Source organism: Ctenopharyngodon idella, chromosome 6, assembly GCF_019924925.1.
Source record: "Ctenopharyngodon idella isolate HZGC_01 chromosome 6, HZGC01, whole genome shotgun sequence".
Lineage (NCBI taxonomy): Eukaryota > Metazoa > Chordata > Actinopteri > Cypriniformes > Xenocyprididae > Ctenopharyngodon > Ctenopharyngodon idella.
In genome coordinates this window covers 11,609,594-11,631,123 of record NC_067225.1, presented here as the reverse complement: position 1 = coordinate 11,631,123, position 21,530 = coordinate 11,609,594, and the positions used below count along the sequence as shown (strand labels likewise).

The 21,530-nt window shown below is 36.1% G+C and overlaps 1 protein-coding gene and 1 long non-coding RNA gene across 10 annotated transcripts in view; one reads left to right on the top strand and one right to left on the bottom strand.

The window, feature by feature from the left end:
- LOC127513925 (uncharacterized) overlaps positions 1-21,530 on the bottom strand; it is a 757,994-nt gene that overhangs the window by 228,732 nt on the left and 507,732 nt on the right. The gene's annotated exons all lie outside the window — the stretch shown is intronic.
- slc19a2 (solute carrier family 19 member 2) overlaps positions 1,939-21,530 on the top strand; it is a 34,495-nt gene continuing 14,903 nt past the window's right edge. For 3 of the 9 annotated variants that reach the window (XM_051896116.1, XM_051896118.1, XM_051896114.1), the window contains exons 1-4: positions 1,939-2,184; positions 6,054-6,620; positions 8,893-9,130; positions 12,708-12,900. In XM_051896116.1, coding sequence (XP_051752076.1) covers positions 2,056-2,184; positions 6,054-6,620; positions 8,893-9,130; positions 12,708-12,900 — 1,127 coding nt within the window. In that variant the 5' untranslated portion in view covers positions 1,939-2,055. Of the gene's footprint in view, positions 2,185-6,053; positions 6,621-8,892; positions 9,131-12,707; positions 12,901-17,485; positions 17,628-17,726; positions 19,997-21,530 lie in introns of those variants that run through there. The other 6 variants (XR_007930522.1, XR_007930521.1, XM_051896117.1 and 3 more) reach the window with 4 other exon arrangements.

Sequence of the window (21,530 nt, the reverse complement as noted above, 5' to 3'; positions counted from 1 at the left end):
ATGAACCCAAAATATGTTGGAAATTAAAAATCAGACACATAATTACTAGAGGCAACAATAATAATCAAAAGGTGAACATTTATTAATAAGCAATTTAATAAATGTTTATTGTTTAATTATTATTCATTAAACTTATTAATAAATGTTCATTTATTAAACATATTAATAAATGTTAATTTCCAACTTGGGTTCATTTTAAGCCAGACATACAGTCATTTTTAAACAATAGTTGAGTTAAATAAAACTACCCAGCACGTTGGGCAAACATTTAACCCAACTTGGGTTGTTTTTAACCCAGCATTTTTTAGAATGTTTAATAAACAAAATCTACATTTGGGTGTTTCTTATACGTAAATTTGGCCTTGTTGATTTTGAGAATAAAAAAAATGACAATCACATGTGTTTAATTTGTCCACTACACTCTAAAAAATCCTGGGTTGTTTCAACCCAAATTTGGGTCAAAAATGGACAAACCCAACCATTGGGTTACATTTTTTAATTACTTTTTTTTTTTTTTTTTTTGTCAGATAATTTTTATTGCAAAATTGCACTTTTACATTTTATAACATTCACGTCTTACCCAACCCGATCCCAAACTAAAACAAAAGGACATACGAAAAGGTTTAACTACACAGCTAAAAGGGTGATTAAATAAGTAAATAAAATTAAAATATATACATAAAGGGAAAAAAAAAGGAATAAATAATGAATTAAAATTATACAAATAATAATACAAAACTACTTTTCAGATTTTGATTAAAGATTACCACGACAAACAATTTTTTTTCTGTGTATTAACTTAATTGTTCACCACAACAGTAGTGATATGCACTAACAAAGTAAATAGGGTCATTTTTGATTTCATGATGACTTTAAAGGGCAGACATCTATTTTGATTTTAAGAACATCAGAGACACTTTCAAAGAAGAAGTTCTGAAATTTCTGCAGTTTGGGACAGAGTGCAAACATGGCCGAGGTTACAGGGTGAAAGTTTGCATATTTCACATATGTCGGAAACGGGATATATCTTCGATAGTTTAGTTTTAGAAAGATGAGCTTTTAATTACATTTTTAGGGTTTTTCCATATTTGACCAAAATTTGTGTTGAAACAACCCAGCAATTTTTACAATGTATATATATTTACTCTATTACCAAAGAAAATGTGGCAATAGATTGCTTTACTCCCTATTGCTCAACACCTCCAGTCACTTTGGTCTTCTGCTATATATCTGCAGTGAGGTCATATAATGGATGTTCCACTGATTCACTGACCCCACGACACTCACAAACCCGTTAAATGTTCAGCCAATATCCAACCATTCATATTCGACATTGACTACTAAACAATCTTCTTTCAGATGGTAGAAAAGGCTTTCATAATGCTCTAGTGATTGTATGATTTAATTTCGCTTTATTATACCATTGTATAACTATTATTATAGCCATACATTCCCCTAATGATCAGATATCCTTTTCTTGACTAACATGGTCTAACTTGACCCACATTTGTATCTTTTAAAGGCATCTGAAAACATATGTGTGAAGTTATCATATTTTGACCAGAAATACTCTTTTGCCAAATAACCCATTTTCCATTTCCTTGCTAGTATCTTTACTGTAGAATGAAATTCATTCTGACCTTTTAACTTACCAAACATGACACTAGTAGTTGGTCTCTACACAAAACCATGTGGATAAAGTCATTCAAAATCAGCAAAGCACATCTTGTAGGCTCAGCCAATAAGCTTTTATCACTTCTATCAATGTATGAATACAAAACCTGTACCTTTATAATGTATTGACCTTTTTCCTGTAGCTTTGTTTTGTATACAAAACCAGCACTGGTATTTTTGCATTAAAAGACAGTCGTATCATTGAAACTGTAGTTGGTGATTACGCACTGTCTGAGTGGGCGTGTCAACGTCTTGGCGTCACTTTCTCGCGCCGGCGCAGGTTGTGCTCTTGACTGTCTTGCGTTTAAACCGGCGATCCGGAGTTAATGTGAAATGCACTTGCATCATTCGTAGCGTGGAGGTCAATTGGTGCATGCGATTATGTCTGAACCATGGCTTTACCCGACTGTTTTACTGTGCGTTTATGGGTTTTTCAGCAGCCACAGACCACTGGAACCCTTTCTAACACCGTTTTTGATGGGACCTGACAAGAACCTGACGGAGACAGAGGTAAATGTGTGGAAAGGGTAATGATGTAAGATTTCACACTTCGATAAAAAGTGGTTTTCCTTATGAAAATTAACCATGGTTTTACTATAGTGAAAGTGTAATATCCATGTTTTTTTGGTGAATTGATTACCATTTGTAAAACTGTGGTTATACTACAAAAACCATGGTTAAACTATACTTTATCCTCCGAATATCGCTGTATGTGCGCTCGCGAAGTAAGGGACCGTATAAAAAGTGTATTTTTTTTCACTTGTTTGAGTCAGTTATAAAAACGCATCAGATTATGATTGATTTATTTTATTTTGCGATGCCTGAAAATAGTACATTTTATACTTTATTGATTTATCTATAGATTAACAAATTGCTTTAAAACAAGTTTGAAAACCTTATGGACATTATAACTTCCATACCTTTTTAATGGTTATGCATTTAAATAACTTTTAAATTATCAAGCTTTGTCACGTGAAAATAGATTACGCTTATTTGTAATGTAGAAACATGCATTTTTTTTCAAGATTCCTTGAAACTATATTTATTGTGAAAATCGCTATACGCAAATAAATGCTAAATTAAACGAAACAATAGTTCAGTTATCATTTTCATTTACTCGTTAATGTTTGACAATGACATACACATTCATACAAACATGCATATGTTTTTTATTTTTTTTATTTACAGAATTTACATAATTTACTCATATGAACAATTTTGCACCACAGGAAAATTATTGAGGGCATAAAACCAACTTTACCGCAGTAGATTTTACCACATGTAGGCTAGTCTCCGATACATAAACCGCTAAGTTATACCAGAATGAGTCCTTTCGATTTTATTAGAGTGAAATAAGATACATTAGGGTAGAATTTAATAAGGATAAATGTGAACATGTGCGTCAGTTTGACAAGCGACACATTCTGTTGCTTCCTCACTGAGCACGATGTGAAAGAACATTTAAAGGGAATGATATAATGGGAAGAATATATACTTGGGTGTTGGAAGTCAACTTTGCCTATTTTGTCTAATCCTAGAAGTTTAATCTCTTCACAAAAGCCAAATCCTGCATTAATTACTAAAGCTGCATCACAAGATTTTTAGGCTTCAGAGACTCTCAGAAAACTCTCAGAACTGAGTTGGAAACATCTTGAAAAAAATGTCTTTTTCCACAAATTTTCTATGTATGCAAATTGTATAATATCCAAGGTACACATTTCTAGTAATTTTGCAGTTAATTCTCATATTGTATTTTCAGAAAGTTTTGGAAAATGTTATTTGTTGTACACACAAAAACTAAACTTGATCGAATAACCCCCCAAAAACCAAGGACGTCAACTGAAACTTCACCACGTTTCGGTTGTGATCTTTTCGGTTGTGACAATTTTATGTACTTTTGAACCACTCAAATATGCTAATCAGCACATGGTTAGCTAGCACAGTTCTGAACAGTTGTACACACTTATAAACTAAATTTTATGGAATAACACCCATAAAAGTTTGCTTAATTGCAGAAAAAGGTGTTTGTTAGTGACGTTCCTTAAAGTTACACACAGATTTTCAGACTTTTCAACACATTTAACTCAAAATGATGGAACTTTCTACTATGAAAGAGAGTCTAAGAGAGGGAGAAACAGGAATATTTCCTGATCAAAAATGTAGAAGTGTGTTAAAATCAGTCTCGGACAATGCACTAAAACATACACTGTTTCGGTAGTGACATGAAAATGCACTATTTTTTTTTTTTTTTTTTTTTTTACATAAAGTTTTATGATTTACAAAGAAAATATAAAAGGATATTTTTAAAAGCAACAATGGAAAAAATTGCAAAAATTGATTTTAATTGTAAGGCTCGCCCAATCGGCCCAACGGCGGTTTCCCACAGGACGGGGAAGGTTTCTTGCGCGTTCGGCCTTTTCAGCGTGGCAAAGTAGTTTAATTCCAAGTAAACTTTTATCTGACTCCATTTTATTATGACCTCGAAATTAGTTTAGAATGTCAACTGATTATTGGTCATTTGTATAATAGTTTAGCTACACATTTGATTATTCTATTTAACTCTTTACTCTTATTGTACTCGTTCATTCGGATTCTTATAACGCCTTAAGTCTCGCACCGGCCGGGTATACGATCTCATATACACAAACTCGTCAGTCTTGGTCATTAGACAGAGGCTATGACTAATACTTTTAGATGCCACACCATGCTTGCTTATTTCTAAAAGTATGTTATTTAGTCCCCATAGATCTGAACACACTGAATTAAAGCAAGACTATATCTAACCAGAGGTCATGACCATTACCATAGAACCAAGCTGACCAATCTAACTTTTCTAATGGTAACTTTATATAATCATGCCGTGGTTTCCCCTGTACACTTAATAATATTACAATAATCAGAGGTTGAGACTCACTCTATTCAGATTGGTCCGACAACACTATGTTGTTCTGAACGGAAATGGTTCTGAGCCATTATTAGCCTACACAGTCTAAGTATACATAACTAATGCCAATGTGTTAGTCGGAGCTCTAAAATATCAGCTGGTGTGCCCCACTGCTCCACCTAAACTGTACTTTAGTCCGTTACTAACCTGAGCGTAGATTTGTGGGATTATGGATTTATAATCTACTAGAGTCAATAATTTCAGAGTAAGTCAGAATAAAGTCAAATATAACAATTTATTAGTCAGGTAAATGTATCATGCCAATTACATAATCAATTCCAAGATGATCAATACAAAACATCAGATGCTCAGAAACTCAGTAAAAGATGCATTTCTGACATTAGAAAAATGCACATTGCTGAATGTCCTGATCTGATTACAGAATCGTGTCTCTGCAACATCTCTTTAAATACTCAGACCAAGACAGAAACTTCTTTCAAATGGAAACATGAGTTCACAATGGAAATTTGCATTAATCAGGGTCCTAGACTGAATAGTTTACACCAAGCCATTTGCATGAAAGACCCTGTGAAGGTGGACACACCCATTACAGAAAGCAAAATATCTTAAAACGTTTGTTACCTTCTGGTTTACTTCTTTGGCAATGAGACCTTTGTACCAGACATTTCAGATGATACCAAACAAGTATGGCATTGTGTGATAATTGTTCACATTAAACCATATAGATTTTGGGTGAATTTCAGGTAGAGAGAAGAGACGGGGGAAGAGGGGGTGAAGGAAAGGAAATGTAGTTTAAGGCAATACTGAGGTGTGATTGTGTCTCGGATGAGGATGCTAAATTTGCAAGAGAGTTCAAATGTTAATTTCAATTTGTTTTCCCTCTCTTGGTCCAGATAGTCCAGCATCAGTCTTACAAATATCATTTTCATAAGTTGAAATTTAGGGGTTAGGGTTCGGGACAGCCACCTCCCAATTGAAAGTACCGAATAAATGATGATTTTATATATATTAAGCTTACTGATATTTTAAATATTATTGTGGGATTCAATAGATAATAGAAGGATCTTAGTAAAACATCTAAGATTTGAATACTTTTTAAATGCGTTTTTTTTGTTGTGGGACTGCGGTTTGCACCAATTCTATAGAATGGCCCTTATATAAAACAGGAAGTGATATCATAGAGAGAATCCCTCTAAGGTTGTAAAATGTCCCCAAAATTTATTATATTCATTAATTAACAATTTATGATATTCCTAAAAACCTTTGTTGTATTTTAATTCACTTAATTAAAATGTGTATGTATTTAAGGTGTAAGGAAAGTGTTACTGCAGTGCTTTTTATTTAATGGTTACTCCACATTACTTTGATTTTTGGAGTTAAATTTTAAGCTAGATTTTAAAATGAACTTTTTTTTTTCATCATAAGCACTCTTATCTATTATTGACTCTTCTAACTACTTTAACTTTTATCACAGGTTGTGAACCAGATCTATCCATTTTGGACATATTCCTACCTTGTCCTGCTTTTCCCTGTTTTCCTGGCCACAGATTACCTTCGCTACAAGCCTGTGCTCATCCTCCAGGCGGCCAGCTTCATAGTGACATATGCTATGCTCATGAAGGCCCAGGGCGTGTGGGCCATGCAGTTATTGGAGTTCTTCTTCGGTGTGGCCACTGCCACTGAAGTTGCGTACTACTCCTACATCTACAGTGTTGTGGAGCCGTCTCATTATCAGAGGGTGACTGGTTTTTGTCGCAGCATCACACTGTTGGGCTCAGCCGTTGGCTCATTCATTGGACAGCTTCTGGTGTCTGTAGCCAATGTATCTCTTTTTTACTTGAGCGTCATCACACTGGCGTCCTCCTGCATAGCCTTTGTTGCTCCTTGGTTCTTACCCATGCCCGGGAAGAGCCTGTTCTTTCACCAGAGAGAGAGCAGCGCTCAGGATGAAGCCATACTGGAACCCATGAACTGCAGTCAGATGATCGAGAAGCCAGAGAATAGAGAGTCAAAAATGCAGCTTAGTGCAGATGAAAGAATGGTGGGTAGACTAGTTTTGTTTTGTTTTTAATAATAATAATATAATTTTTAAAAAAATGTATCTGGTTTATATGTTTTATTATACTATATTAATATAAAAATGTATATTTATTTATATAAAAGTATATATTTTTGATTACGATGATTATTCTTATGTTATGGCTGATAACTAGTACAAGACTTTGATTAAGCCACCCAATTTATATGGATTTATTTTATGATTGATTTTCTGACTTTCATTGGATGGAAAGAAACACTTCTGGTTTCATTAAAAAAATATCTTAGGCTATGTCCACACTAGTGCGTTTTCGTTTTAACCATAGACTGTAAAAAACTCTCTTCCATTGTAGTAAGTGAAGCCGGCAGTGTGCCAATATGGCGCTGACATCTTGAGCCCGAGTCTGCGCAGTAGTGAGCGCGAAGTGGAGCCGCGATATCAAGGTCCCGCCCACACTCCCGCAGAATCGGTTTATAAAGCAGAACAGGTGTGAAATAAACAGTTCTGGAAATGTAGAAATAAAAGTTAAAGCTCCTCCTGAAGATCCAGGAAAAAAAGTCTGTTGGTGCTTCAGTGACTACTTCACTCAGAGAGTGTGGTTTATGGACCTGTACTGCATCCAGCCACCTGGGGGGCGATCAAGACGCTTTGGCTTCACTTTTCAGGACTGGTGTGGCACACTTGGTTTTAACATGGCGTTTTAAAATGAAAACAATCCTCATCCATACTGGCGTTTCAGAAAAGATCTCCGTCCACACTACACAACCAAAAAACGCATGTCACATGACCATTCATGCATGCGCGTACGAGTGTAAACAGTTGGCGATTGTTGCCAATTGCTCTAATAGGTGTCTCTTGCGCATGTAGGCAGCTGCAGTATTATAAAATGCAGTTTAATTGCAAAATGGCTGCTAAAAAGGACAACAAAGTAGTGTCAAAAGTACCGACTTCGGTACTGAAAGTTTAAAAATTTGACACCAACATTTCCCCCTAGCATTTTGTGTGGATTCTTAAACACCTCTGATTGGCCATTGTGTTCATACACTCAACAGATACGTCTGTGATTGGCTACAATGATCAGCACTTCAAAAACATGTTGTAAATAGACATCTTTGACACTCTTCACAGAGCGCTTGCACAGATACACACAGGAGCGTTTGAAAGCGGATATATTAGGCTGAGTTTTCAAACGCTTCTGTGTGTATCTGTGCAAGCGCTCTGTGAAGAGTGTCAAAGATGTCTATTTACAACATGTTTTTGAAGTGCTGATCATTGTAGCCAATCACAGACGTATCTGTTGAACGCGTAATATCCAATCAGAGACGTTTAAATCAGGACAATGGCCAATCAGAGGTGTTTAAAGGATTAGTTCCCTTCAGAATTAAAATTTCCTGATAATTTACTCGCCTCCATGTCATCCAAGATGTTTATGTCTTTCTTAAGTCGAAAAGAAATGAAGGTTTTTGAGGAAAACATTCCAGGATTTTTCTCCATATAGTGGACTTCACTGGGGTTCAGTGCAGCTTCAAAGAGCTCTACTTGATCCCAGACGAGGAATAAGGGTCTTATCTAGAGAAACCAAAGAAAGACAAACATCTTGGATGACATGGGGGTGAGTAAATTATCAGGAAATTTTAATTCTGAAGTGAACTAATCCTTTAAGAATCTGCTCAACAGCGCTCAAAATGCTAGGGGCAAATGCTGGTATTGTCACATTTTTTTTTTTTTTAAATTTCAGTACCGACATGGTACCAAAGTCGGTACTTTTGACAACACTACAACAAAGTGAGCAAAGCTTGCAGTCCTGTCTCCATGTTATTGTTTACACGGTCGTCGAGGCTGGTCTGTTACTGTTGTGTTCCGGTAGCATAATGGTCATATGATAGGGGCTTGACGAATCAGGAAGGATACGCAATGGTCCAGAAGACCCAATCATGGTGTGAATGTGGGTTCGTTTTGGTCTGTCTGCACTGAAACGCAACCCCGGAGTTTTCCAACTAAAACGGGGTCTGTAGCATTTCTAAAAGTCTCTGTTTTCAAGGATCAAAAACTCCAGAGTAGTGTGGACACCAGGCTTAACCGTAGCAAAAGTTAAGCGTTTTAAAATGAAAATGCACTAGTGTAAACAGAGCCTTAATCTGTGTTTCAAAGTTTACCCAAAGTCTGACAGAATGTTCTTTTTGTTAATCATTTATACTGATATGTTCACAGACATATGCATGTTTCTCAGATGACTGTCTATGACTTGGTTTTGACTCATTTGTTTGATTTTCAGGCTCTCAGGGACAATACTAGGAGTAGTAGATTACTGGAAGTGTTGTCAATGCTCTGGGCAGACTTCCTGCAGTGTTACTCCTGCCCTACCCTTCTGGCCTGGTCAGTGTGGTGGGCTTTGTCCACATGTGGTTACATCCAGGTGATTAATTACGCTCAAGCAGTTTGGGAGAAAATCTTGCCTTCCAGTGACTTTGAGATATACAATGGATATGTGGAGACCATTTCTACCTTGCTTGGTATGGCCATATGTTTATAATTCATTTTATTATATGCTCATTCTCAAATAATTATTCAACTTCAATTCTTGACGAATCAGCACTTTCATAATTTTCAACACAAATTCAACACTCATAAATGGGTCATTGACGAATAAGTTTTTTAAAAGTGTAAGAAAAACCTAATGGAGATATAAATAATTTTGAAGTTTTATTAAGTGTTAAAGGATTAATTCACCCAAAAATGAAAGTTCTGTCATTAATTACTCATAAAATAACGACTTTTCAACAATATAGTGATGGCTGATTTCAAAACACTGCTTCGGAGCTTTACAAATCGAATTAGTGATTCGGATCTCCTATCAAATGGCTAAACTGCTGAAATCACATGACTTTGGTGCTCCGAATCACTGAACTCAAATGAACTGTTTTAAATATGTTTTTAGTACCTTTATGGATCTTGAGATTTACAATGGCATTGCTGTCTATAGAGGCCTCACTGAGCCATCGGATTTAATCAAAATATCTTACTTTGTGTTCCGAAGATGAACGAAGGTCTTACGGGTGTAAACGACATGAGAGTAATTAATGACATTATTTTCATTTTTGGGTGAACTAACCCTTTAAAAAAATGAGATTGTGGTTTTTATAATCAATTAACACTGCTTTTGTCACTTTTTTTTTTTTTTTTTTTTTTTACAAGATGGACAAAATTTGTCACCAAAAAAGTCATTCGGTTTTACTGAATGACACTTTTGGTTTTACCAAATGACAATATTTTCAAACAATGCTAACAGGCTGATATCTAGCTAGCTAGCAAAAGGACAATCAAACATGTTATATTTAGTACAAGTTTTTAAAATATTACAACATTTTCCATGTTTTACAGTGGTTGTACCGAATGACCTGATGTTTCGGGACATACGTATGAGCGAGTGAAAACATGAATATTTTTAAATAGTTAATAGAGAGTTAGTTACTTTGCTTCACGACCATGTGGTCCAGGTGTCTGAATGATGTCACATCCTGTTACATGATACTGACCACATGACTTGATCCAAAATGGTCCCTTTATATTGGTTACTCCGAATGACATCAGTGAAATTTATTTTTCTGGACATTCTTTCTCACAACAAAGCAATGACTTCTACATATAAGTTTAATACCATTTTGCACTGTTGATATATGATATAAAATATATACATTTAGTACATTAAGATATTTTAATCATAACTGAAATGGCTGTATTGCCCTTTGGACGGTTAAACCGAATGACCTTTTGACACTTCAAAATCTTTAAAATACCTTTTATATGTAGCAAAATATAATTAAAACCTTCTGGATTCATTAAGAGATCAAGTTGTACTACCTTACATACTTTGTATGTCATATCTTTGTTTTTTATTATTATTAAGGCCTTTGGTCATTGACCCATATAACAACACACACAATTCCCAATAAAAGTGCACCTATTATGCTTTAAAATTGTATCTTTCTTTTAGTGCAGGGGTGTCAAACTCAGTTCCTGGAGGGCCACAGCCCTGCAGAGTTTAGCTTTGACCTTAATTAAATGCACGTAAATCAGCTAATCAAATCCTTCAGGATTATTTGAAAACAACATGTTTGTTTAGCTGCGTTCCACCAAAATTAACTGGAACAATTTGTCCCAGGAACTTTTTTTCCCCCAGATCTGTTGCTGTCTGAACTTAGCAGTAAATCTCCAGGAACAGGATTGGGCACCCCTGCTCTAAGCAGTTGACCATTCACAACAGACTGGGTCAGCTGACTTTAAAGAGAAAGGAGCTAAAAGAGGGCGTTTCAGGCAGAGTAGAGTTAAAAAAAAAAAAACAGTATCTCACAGAAGTGAGTACACCCCTCACATTTTTGTAAATATTTTATTATATCTTTTCATGTGACAACGCTGAAGAAATGACACTTTGCTACAATGTAAAGTAGTGAGTGTACAGCTTGTATAACGGTGTAAATTTGCTGTCCCCTCAAAATAACTCAACACACAGACATTAATGTCTAAACCGCTGGACATAAAAGTGAGTACACCCCTAAGTGAAAATGTCCAAATTGGGCTCAAAGTGTCAATATTTTGTGTGGCCACCATTATTTTCCAGCACTGCCTTAACCCTCTTGGGCATGGAGTTCACCAGAGCTTCACAGGTTTCCACTGGAGTCCTCTTCCACTCCTCCATGACGACATCACAGAGCTGGTGGATGTTAGAGACCTTGTGCTCCTCCACCTTCTGTTTGAGGATGCCCCACAGATGCTCAATAGGGTTTAGGTACCCTCAGCTTCTTTAGGAAGGCAGTGGTCATCTTGGAGGTGTGTTTGGGGTTGTTATCATGTTGGAATACTGCCCTGCGGCCCAGTCTCCGAAGGGAGGGGATCATGCTCTGCTTCAGTATGTCACAGTACATGTTGGCATTCATGGTTCCCTCAATGAACTGTAGCTCCCCAGTGCCGGCAGCACTCATGCAGCCCCAGACCGTGACACTCCCACCACCATGCTTGACTGTAGGCAAGACACACTTGTCTTTGTACTCCTCACCTGGTTGCCGCCACACACGCTTGACACCATCTGAACCAAATAAGTTTATCTTGGTCTCATCAGACCACAGGACATGGTTCCAGTAATCCATGTCCTTAGTCTGCTTGTCTTCAGCAAACTGTTTGCGGGCTTTCTTGTGCATCATCTTTAGAAGACGCTTCCTTCTGGGACGACAGTCATGCAGACCAATTTGATGCAGTGTGCGGCGTATGGTCTGAGCACTGACCGGCTGACCCCTCACCCCTTCAACCTCTGCAGCAATGTAGGCAGTACTCATACATCTATTTCCCAAACACAACCTCTGGATATGACGCTGAGCACGTGCACTCAACTTCTTTGGTCGACCATGGCGAGGCCTGTTCTGAGTGGAACCTGTCCTGTTAAACCGCTGTATGGTCTTGGCCACCATGCTGCAGCTCAGTTTCAGGGTCTTGGCAATCTTCTTATAGCCTACGCCATCTTTATGTAGAGCAACAACTCTTTTTTTCAGATCCTCAGAGAGTTCTTTGCCATGAGGTGCCATGTTGAACTTCCAGTGACCAGTATGAGAGAGTGAGAGCGATAACACCAAATTTAACACACCTGCTCCCCATTCACACCTGAGACCTTGTAACACTAACGCATCACATGACACCGGGGAGAGAAAATGGCTAATTGGGCCCAATTTGGACATTTTCACTTTGGGGTGTACTCACTTTTGTGGCCAGCGGTTTAGACATTAATGGCTATGTGTTGAGTTATTTTGAGGGCACAGCAAATTTACACTGTTATACAAGCTGTACACTCACTACTTTACATTGTAGCAAAGTGTCATTTCTTCAGTGTTGTCACATGAAAAGATATAATAAAATATTTACAAAAATGTGAGGGGTGTACTCACTTCTGTGAGATACTGTGTATATATTTTTGAACTTTAAATTATGTAAATGTATTCTAGCAGACCCCAAAAATAAAATTATGAACTTGGAAATGAGCATAATATAACATTTTAACAGTACTTTGGCAAAATTAAATGATTTATGTGTTTTTCCCACCAGGTGCTTTTGCAGCATTTGTTGTAGGCTATGTGAAAGTGTCCTGGTCGGTGTGGGGAGAACTTGCTCTCTGCGTGTTCTCTGTGGTCATTGCAGTGTGTGTGTACCTCATGGACACCATCAGGAATATCTGGGTTTGCTACACTGCCTACATTATCTTCAGAGCTACCTACATGCTGCTTATCACCATTGCAACGTAAGTCAACTGTCAATATGTATCAGTTTTCTTTAGATATCAGCTGTATGCTGGATAACTTTTAATTTTGTCAAGGTAAAGTTTGTTCTGACCACAAAGTTCTAGGAACTTATTGTAAGTGACCTCTTGGTGAGGACATTTCATAGGCATAATGGTTTTTATACTGTACAAACTGTACATTCTCTCCCCCTACACTACCCCTACTCCTAAACCTACCCATCACAGAAATCTGTCTGCATTTTTACATTAAGAAAACATTTAGTATGTTTTTAAAGCTATTTTAAATATGAGGACTCATGAAAAAAATTGTGACTATAAAAATTGCTCTTGTTATAATTTGTCAAATAAAATCAGCCAAAATGCATAATCAACACAAAAATAAAGTGGTGAAACCACGACACATTCAAGATGGAGAACGTTGTTTACGCACACACACACACAAAGTTAAAAAGTGATTTCATAATATGTAGATATGAATCCAACTGGAAAAACTGGAAAAATGAAAAGATGTCTTCAATTAGTCAAATAGTAAATAGTGGAGCTCTGCAGCCATCTACTGGTTGGAGTGATAATTCTTTACTTTTAAAGGTGCACTAGATTGTAAAATTGAATTTACCTTGGCATAGTTGAATAATTAGAGTTCTGTACATGGAAATGACATACAGTGAGCCTCAAACACCATTGTTTCCTCCTTCATATGTAAATCTTGTGCGTGAAAAACACCACAGAAAAACAGGCAAATCTCAACATAACACCGACTGTGACGCAACAGTCGGGATCATTAATATGTATGCCCCTAACGTTTGCATATACCAGCCCATGTTCTAAGCATTAGACAAGCCAGTATTCCTTGGGAATCACTGGGCTGGAAAATGAGCCTATTTTAAAAAAAAGTGGAGTGTTCCTTTAACGTCTGGAGCTGCACAGCCGAATCATCAGAAGCTATGCAGGTAGGCTATTGTAAAGCAAGCAAGGACAATAGCAAAAATGGCAGATGGATCGATAATAACGGTTCATGATATCATGATATATTTAGTGATATTTGTAAATTTTCTTTCTAAAAGTTTTGTTAGCATGTTGCTAATGTACTGTTAAAGGAACACTCCACTTTTTTTGAAAATATACTCATTTTCCAACTCCCCTAGAGTTAAACAGTTGAGTTTTACCGTTTTCGAATCCATTCAGCCGATCTCCGGGTCTGGCGGTACCACTTTTAGCATAGCTTAGCATAGTTCATTGAATCTGATTAGACCGTTAGCATCTCGCTCAAAAATGACCAAAGAGTTTCGATATTTTTCCTATTTAAAACTTGACTCTTCTGTAGTTACATCGTGTACTAAGGCTGACGAAAAATGAAAAGTTGCGATTTTCTAAGCCGATATGGCTAGGAACTATACTCTCATTCGGGCGTAATAATCAAGGAACTTTGCTGTCGTACCATGGGTGCAGCAGACGCAATCATATTACGCAGCGCCTGTGACCCCCTGCTTGCACAGGGAGCGTGCCTTGCAACCACGGACACATTTGTGAGAGACGCTGCGATTCACATCTGAAGCTTGTGTTGACGCGACCATTATAGTGATAACAGCACTATAATGAATTATTATTTTAGTCACAAGAATTGGGCCAATAAAAGTCAGACTGTTATGCCAGTACAATCACATTATGGATCTAAGCACTACAAAAAAGATTTGAATAGAAATGGTGACACATTACACATTACTGTTGCATGAACAAAATTGGCTAGCGTCTGCTCTATAGAATTTGCATAAGGTGATCTGATTGGCTGACGCCTGCGTTGGCGATTGAAAAGTTGAGAAATCTTCAACTTCTGCCGCGAGCAACTCGAGTGAAGCGACGCGACGGAACCCACAATTCAGTTTGGCAACGCATGACGTCACCCATTCAAAGTAAATGAGAAGTGTTAACGCCGACGCCCCGTGTGAATGCAGCGCGTTACGGCTCCGGCGAGGTTTTGTACCGTCCTCTACACGGTGTCAACTCACACCAGAAGCATTTCAGAAGCGAAGCGGCTGGATTGGCAAGACCACGAGATTTGCCAGTCCGATGTTGTTTTCCTTTTTTTTTTTTCTGGTTTTAATGGCTAAATAGTTATATTTTGTCCAGTTTAATTGTGTTTATTGCTATGCCTTACTTTATTTTGCTGTAGCCTACAGACGAAGTTAATACATTTAAAAGTCCAGTTATGGACAACAAGAACAAAACGTTTTCAAGTTTTTCAGCTTCAAATCTTTAGTGATGTGAAATATGAGCAGGAGTCTTCACAGGGTGATTATTTTGACTTTTTGTATTTGAGCTGCCCGGTTTGGACGCGGCATCAGTCAAAAATAGAACTGCCACCTATGTTTAGCGACGCGCCGCGGCGAGCCAGCTTCCGCTTGCTTGTAAGCTCTTTCTCTCTTCAACAGATCTTCTACACACACCTGAGAGCTCTAAGGTTTCCTGTTTTATATTCATTTTGACGCACATTATCTCTTCATTTACGCTCATGTTGCTTCTACTTGCGTTAGTATATTACCTGCATGTGTCAATCGTTAAGTTACTTGCCTCTATCACCTTTTTTTACTTGCGTCAAATAACTTTACTTTTTGTGTCAATGGCTTTAGCAATACACACATTTATTTATTGTACATTTTATCAGATTTCTACCTTGCTAGACATTTACAGTCAAACCAAAAATTATTCAGATATTTTTTATATATTTTTACTAGTGGGTGCAGGACACTATAGTTCATTTCTGTAAGTGAGGATAGCAAAATAAAGTAAACTGTGACACATTATACACAAAAATTCTTCATACAGTGGACTACCAGTAAAATTTGGAACCAAAACTTATTCAGACACTTTGACCTGACCATGTGTTATCTGACATAATTAAGATACATTTTTTTCTGACACAGTTTAACTTATATTTTATTACCATTTTTTAAACCATAGTGAATAAACTGAATTAATTAATGAAATGTTCAAGTTGTCTGAAAAAATTTGGTTTGACTGTATTTCCTAACTGTCTTCATTTTTCGCAGTTACACACAATGATGCTTCTGTCCCCCAGAGCCCATCTTCACCCAAACACATAATGCAACATCTGTCATCTTTACAGGATGTGGTATACACTTGAATTTTTTTTTTTTTTTCCCCCAAACCAGTTTAGTGGAAATCCCGCCCTGGATCCGATTCTAAACATTTCATTGGCCATGTCAATCACAGTAACGATTGCCTACACCCAACCCTGATCCCTAAACTTACCCGTCACTGTCAGGATTTCCACTGAACCGTTTGGGGGAAAAAAATCATGCGAGCTCACAGCATGTGTGTGTGTTTTTGTCACCTTGTGCAAACTTCATGGCCCCTAGAGATTTTCCAAGATCAACAATTTTCTGCTTTTTGTTATATCTCTTCTTATAATTACATTTTTTTTCTCAAATAGTTTGGAAGAGAACACTCAATTTCTCTTGACACTGTTTCCGTCGAGTTCTCCATGTGTACTTGGAATTCTTTATTCTTCTTTTTTTTACTTGCCCTTTAAAAAAAAAAAAAAAAAACTTGTAAAATATTTAAATTAGTGCTGACAAAATTAACGCGTTAATGCACGTGATTAATTTTTTCAGTTTAACGCTTTAAAGATATTTTAAACCAATTTTTCCTAATTTGGCGTACATTATATGATTACGCTCTTATTCACGCAAATGGTTTTAAACCATTCAAGCGCCACAAGACAAACGAGAATGCGCTGTCTGTGAATGTCGTGTCATGTGACACAGAAAGATGCGCGCCAGTAGAGTTCTCTTTTGCGCTTGAACAAACAATAACACACAGAATTATGACAAAATGCCCATTTTGTGGAGTATCCTCATAAGAGCAGTCATAAATGAGTTCAATAACGTCTTAAATGAACTTAAAGAGTTGTGAGAAAATGAGATGCGCGTCAGATCCGCGTCATGTTCTGCAGCGGCAGCTCTTAAAGTGACAGCAGCCTAATAAACCAGTTGCTGTGATGTCATTAATGTTCATTAAAGGGAACAGAGAAAACTGTAGCTTTAATAAGAATTAATCTATTTCATTTATAATTTATGCAGTGAAGACTGTAAAGTGTTTGATAACTTTATTTAATTTCTGTATATTTCCTACAGGTAAATATGACATTTATTATAAGGGTTTATGTGAAAGATTGTTTTAAGTTCACTTTAATTAAGTTATTTTTTTTTAAAGCCTAATAAATATTGAAATTGATAGCTTTCAGTTATACTGTAATGTTAAATGTCTATAATTAATGTTTGTTTGTTTTTTCAATCTAACGGAGATATCAGTATCAGTATTAGTATCAGTGAAACTAGCCTTCATTCATAAAAAGATGACATTAAAAAAATATTTAAAAGTTCTTTCTAAATTAATTTGGAGAGTAACTGTGAAATTATTACAATATAAAAATATTAAGAACCGTTTGATTACAGAAAAAGTGATTTAATTTGTTTTTATTCAATTGACAGCACTAATTTAAATGCTTTACACTTTAAATCGATGTTGGGAAAGATCATATTCATGTGTCTTTTTTATATTGCAGGTATCAGATTGCTGCTAACTTAAGCATGAAACGATATGCTTTGGTTTTCGGAGTGAACACTTTCATAGCACTCTTTCTGCAGACGCTTCTTACACTGATTGTAGTAGATTCTGTTGGTTTGGGCCTGGACATTTTTCTACAGGTAAAGCACAGCATGAATCCAGCTGAGTGTGTCATAATGCTTTTGAATCCCTAATGAAAGCTGCTAATATCCTGTGGAATTTTGTTTGCTGTTTTCCAGTTTTTCATCTATGCAAGTTACTTTGCTGTAGTAGCAGTGATATTCTTCATTGCTGGGCTGTATAAACTGTTCAGAAGAAGATCTGAAGGACAGAATGAATTACCCTCTACAGAGGCCGTTCCAGAGGCATGAAACGCCTCACATCAGCATCCTTTAAGCACAAGGTTAAGCACAGAATAATCCTCTGTTCAACTGAACGTATACGTAAAAAAAAAAAAAGTATATAAAGACAAAAGCAGCATTTCCAAATCAGTCACACTTGATTAGTACAGCTTTATAGTTTAAATAAGCACTGATGATTATGATTCTCATTACTGAGTTCACAGTTACACACCAAGTGGTCGTTGTGGGTCACAGATTATGTAGAACAAAAAACACTTATTTCAATGATGCCGTTACGATGCCTTATTTATGTCTGTTACTTGGTACTAAGAAACTGTGTGGTTGGTTCATAAAAACCAGGACCTTAATTTATAAAAATATGAAATACATTTATACATTCATTCAAGCTATTTGAATTTCTAGTGCAGTGTGTGAGGGTGGACACTATAATGAATTATTATTATTTTAGTCACAAGAATTGGGCCAATAAAAGTCAGACTGTTATGCCAGTACAATCACATTATGGATCTAAGCACTACAAAAAAGATTTGAATAGAAATGGTGAACATTCACCCACCACCAATTCCTCTTTCCTCATTTTCTTTCCTTGTAGACTCTAAAAAATGCTGGGTTAAACACAAACCCAAGTTGGGTTGAAAATGGACAAACTCAGCGATTGGGTTGATTTAACCCAACTATTGTTTAAAGGGGTCATGAACCGAGTTGTTTTATTGTTTTATAATGTTTCCTGAGGTGCACTTATAATTATAATATGCTTTTTACATCATAAATTGTCATAATTTTGAAGCCATTTTTCCTACCCTAAATTTAGCCCTTTGATTTGAACGCTCTGTTTTAAGGGGCGTGTCTCCTGTGAGACTTCATTGTAAACGCCCACTGCTGTGATTGGCTGACATCTTTCCATTTGAAATAGCTAAGTATTAGCACATTTTTACTTTTACAGCTCTCAAGGTTTAAATGGTTAGTTCACCCAAAAATGAAAATTCTGTCATTAATTCCTCACTCTCATGTCGTTCCACACCCGTAAGACCTTCGTTCTTCTTCAGAACACAAATTAAGGTATTTTTGATGAAATCTGATGGCTCAGTGAGGCCTGCATTGCAAGCAAGATCATTTCCTTTTTAAATGCCCAGAAAGACATATTTAAAACAGTTCATGTGACTACAGTAGTTCAACCTTAATGTTATGAAGCGACGAGAATACTTTTTGTGCGCCAAAAAAACAAAATAACGACTTTATTCAACAATATCTAGTGATGTGCGATTTCAAAACACTGCTTCATGAAGCTTCGAAGCTTTACGAATCTTTTGTTTCGAATCAGTGGTTCGAGCGTCAAAGTCACGTGATTTCAGTAAACAAGGCTTTGTTACGTCATAAGTGTTTCGAAATTTCAATAGCTCACGTGACTTTGGCAGTTTGATACACGCTCTGAACCACTGATTCGAAACAAAAGATTCGTAAAGCTTCGAAGCTTCATGTTACGCACAACAGAAGATGTTACGCACAGAAGATGTTACGCACAACAGAAGGAAATGAATTATTTGTTTTGGTTTGTATTTGATTGAGGAAAGATCAAGAGTCAGAATAATAAGATTTAATATTATGACCATATGACCAGCTGAAAGGTGCATCGCATCACCTATTATACCACATTTTCAAATAACTGTAAATCTTTATCTATGGTCTAGCTTTAAAGAAGAATGATACAGTAGAAAGCTTTTTTAGAAATATGGAGTGCACAAGTTATGTGCTTTAACACTGTCATTAGAAATGTTCTACATATTCAGCCTTCTTTAAAAAAAACATTTTAAATGTGTATTTTTACAGCAATAACATGATTGTCTTATAAATGAAGTCATGATTGTGCCAAATTTATAACAAATGTATTTTTTATGTTTGTTTGTTTGTTTGTTTGTTTGTTTGTTTCTCTCACAATATTCCAAGCTTGTTGTAAAGTATTATGGAAATGTGAGACCAAAACATGGTTGTGTGAGTTGTGTGGAAACATCAATATGTCCCATGTAGGGTATTTATTTATTTTTAGGTTTTGTGTTTTTGTTGTGCTGCTCTTTTTTTATTATTATTTTACAACTATTGTTCTGTTGAGGTTTTCTAAAGTACAATAAAAAGAAATTGATCACTGCTGACATTTTGTGGATGTGTGCATTTCTTTTGTTATAAAATATTTAAGATTTGTACAAATTATACACTGTAATGCTGTTTTTCATATATATATGTACTATCTAAAAATGCTGGGTTGAAAATGGACAAACCCAGCGGTTGGGTTAAATGTTTGCTGGGTAATATTATTTAACTCAACTATTGTTTAAAAATGACTATATGTCTGGCTTAAAATGAACCCAAAATATGTTGGAAATTAAAAATCAGACACATAATTACTAGAGGAAACAATAATAATCAAAAGGTGAACATTTATTAATAAGCAATTTAATGAATAATTAAACAATAAACATTAAATTGCTTATTAATAAATGTTCATTTCCAACATACTTTGGGTTCATTTTAAGCAAACAATTCAGTATTTTTTTAATCAATAGTTAAGTTAAATAAAACTAACCAGCAGGTTGGTCAAACATTTAACCCAACCACTGGGTTTGTCCATTTTCAACCCAACATTTTTTAGTGTAATGACACATTTGGCCTCTTTAAAAATGTATTCATTTTAAATCATCCATGTCATTAGACATGCTGAATGTACGAAAATGTTTGTTTACAAAATGTCTTAGTAACTACAAAAGTTACAAGCATATTTTATTACACTACCTCAGAATGCCCAGTAGAGGGCAGTGGAGAAATTCCAGATAAAAGAGCCACACAAAATGTTCCCAGAATACTGAGGACGAATCTGCAAAATATGTTGATATTGTTGATAAAATACACATAAATAACTTTGATTTTTCCTTATTATGAATATATATTGCTGTTAATTCATACATGTATAGCTAAAAAACTGCATGCACACATGCAAATACATTCAAGTAGCAAAAAGTCAGAATCAAAAACATTAACAGCACTTCATCTATCTACAGTCATCTACCTCATGACGAGAGCAAATCTAGATAAAGTTTGTAGACAAACTTTAAGTTGGTTTGAAAAAGCCTAGCCAGAAAGTACTTTTAAAAGCTCGAAGTTTGTAGGTTTTCAGTTTGAAATAGTTTAAGTTTTAGTTTTAGTAGTTTTAAAAAACATATCAAATGGATATCGGTCAATCGGTCACAATCGGTCATAGCCTTGGAATAAATGGTGAGAAGTATTAACGATGAGATCATTATGCCAGACTAGCAAACAGTGTAAATTTCCTCAGATATCCAGCGCTAGTTTCGACAAGTTGCAGTGAAAAAGACTAGGTGTTGTTTTTATTCCACTATATTGACTTTGTCAGCTCAATTGACTGTTAGATTAGATCGATTACACTAGCTATTCACTCGAAACATAGCATGCTGAGGACATCTGCTGGTTAAAGCCGTGTAAATGCAACAAGAACTGCAAAAACACCTGTAGGCAAAGAGCTTAGAACCCAAGAGGCGACACTTTGATACTTTTTGGGTAACAGCCACTAGATGGCGCTCCGGTAGCGCGGCCGCCATTATGGGGTGAAAATACTAACTGGACCATAGAATCCTTCACATCTTACTAACCCAAAATCGGCGAATTTCACTG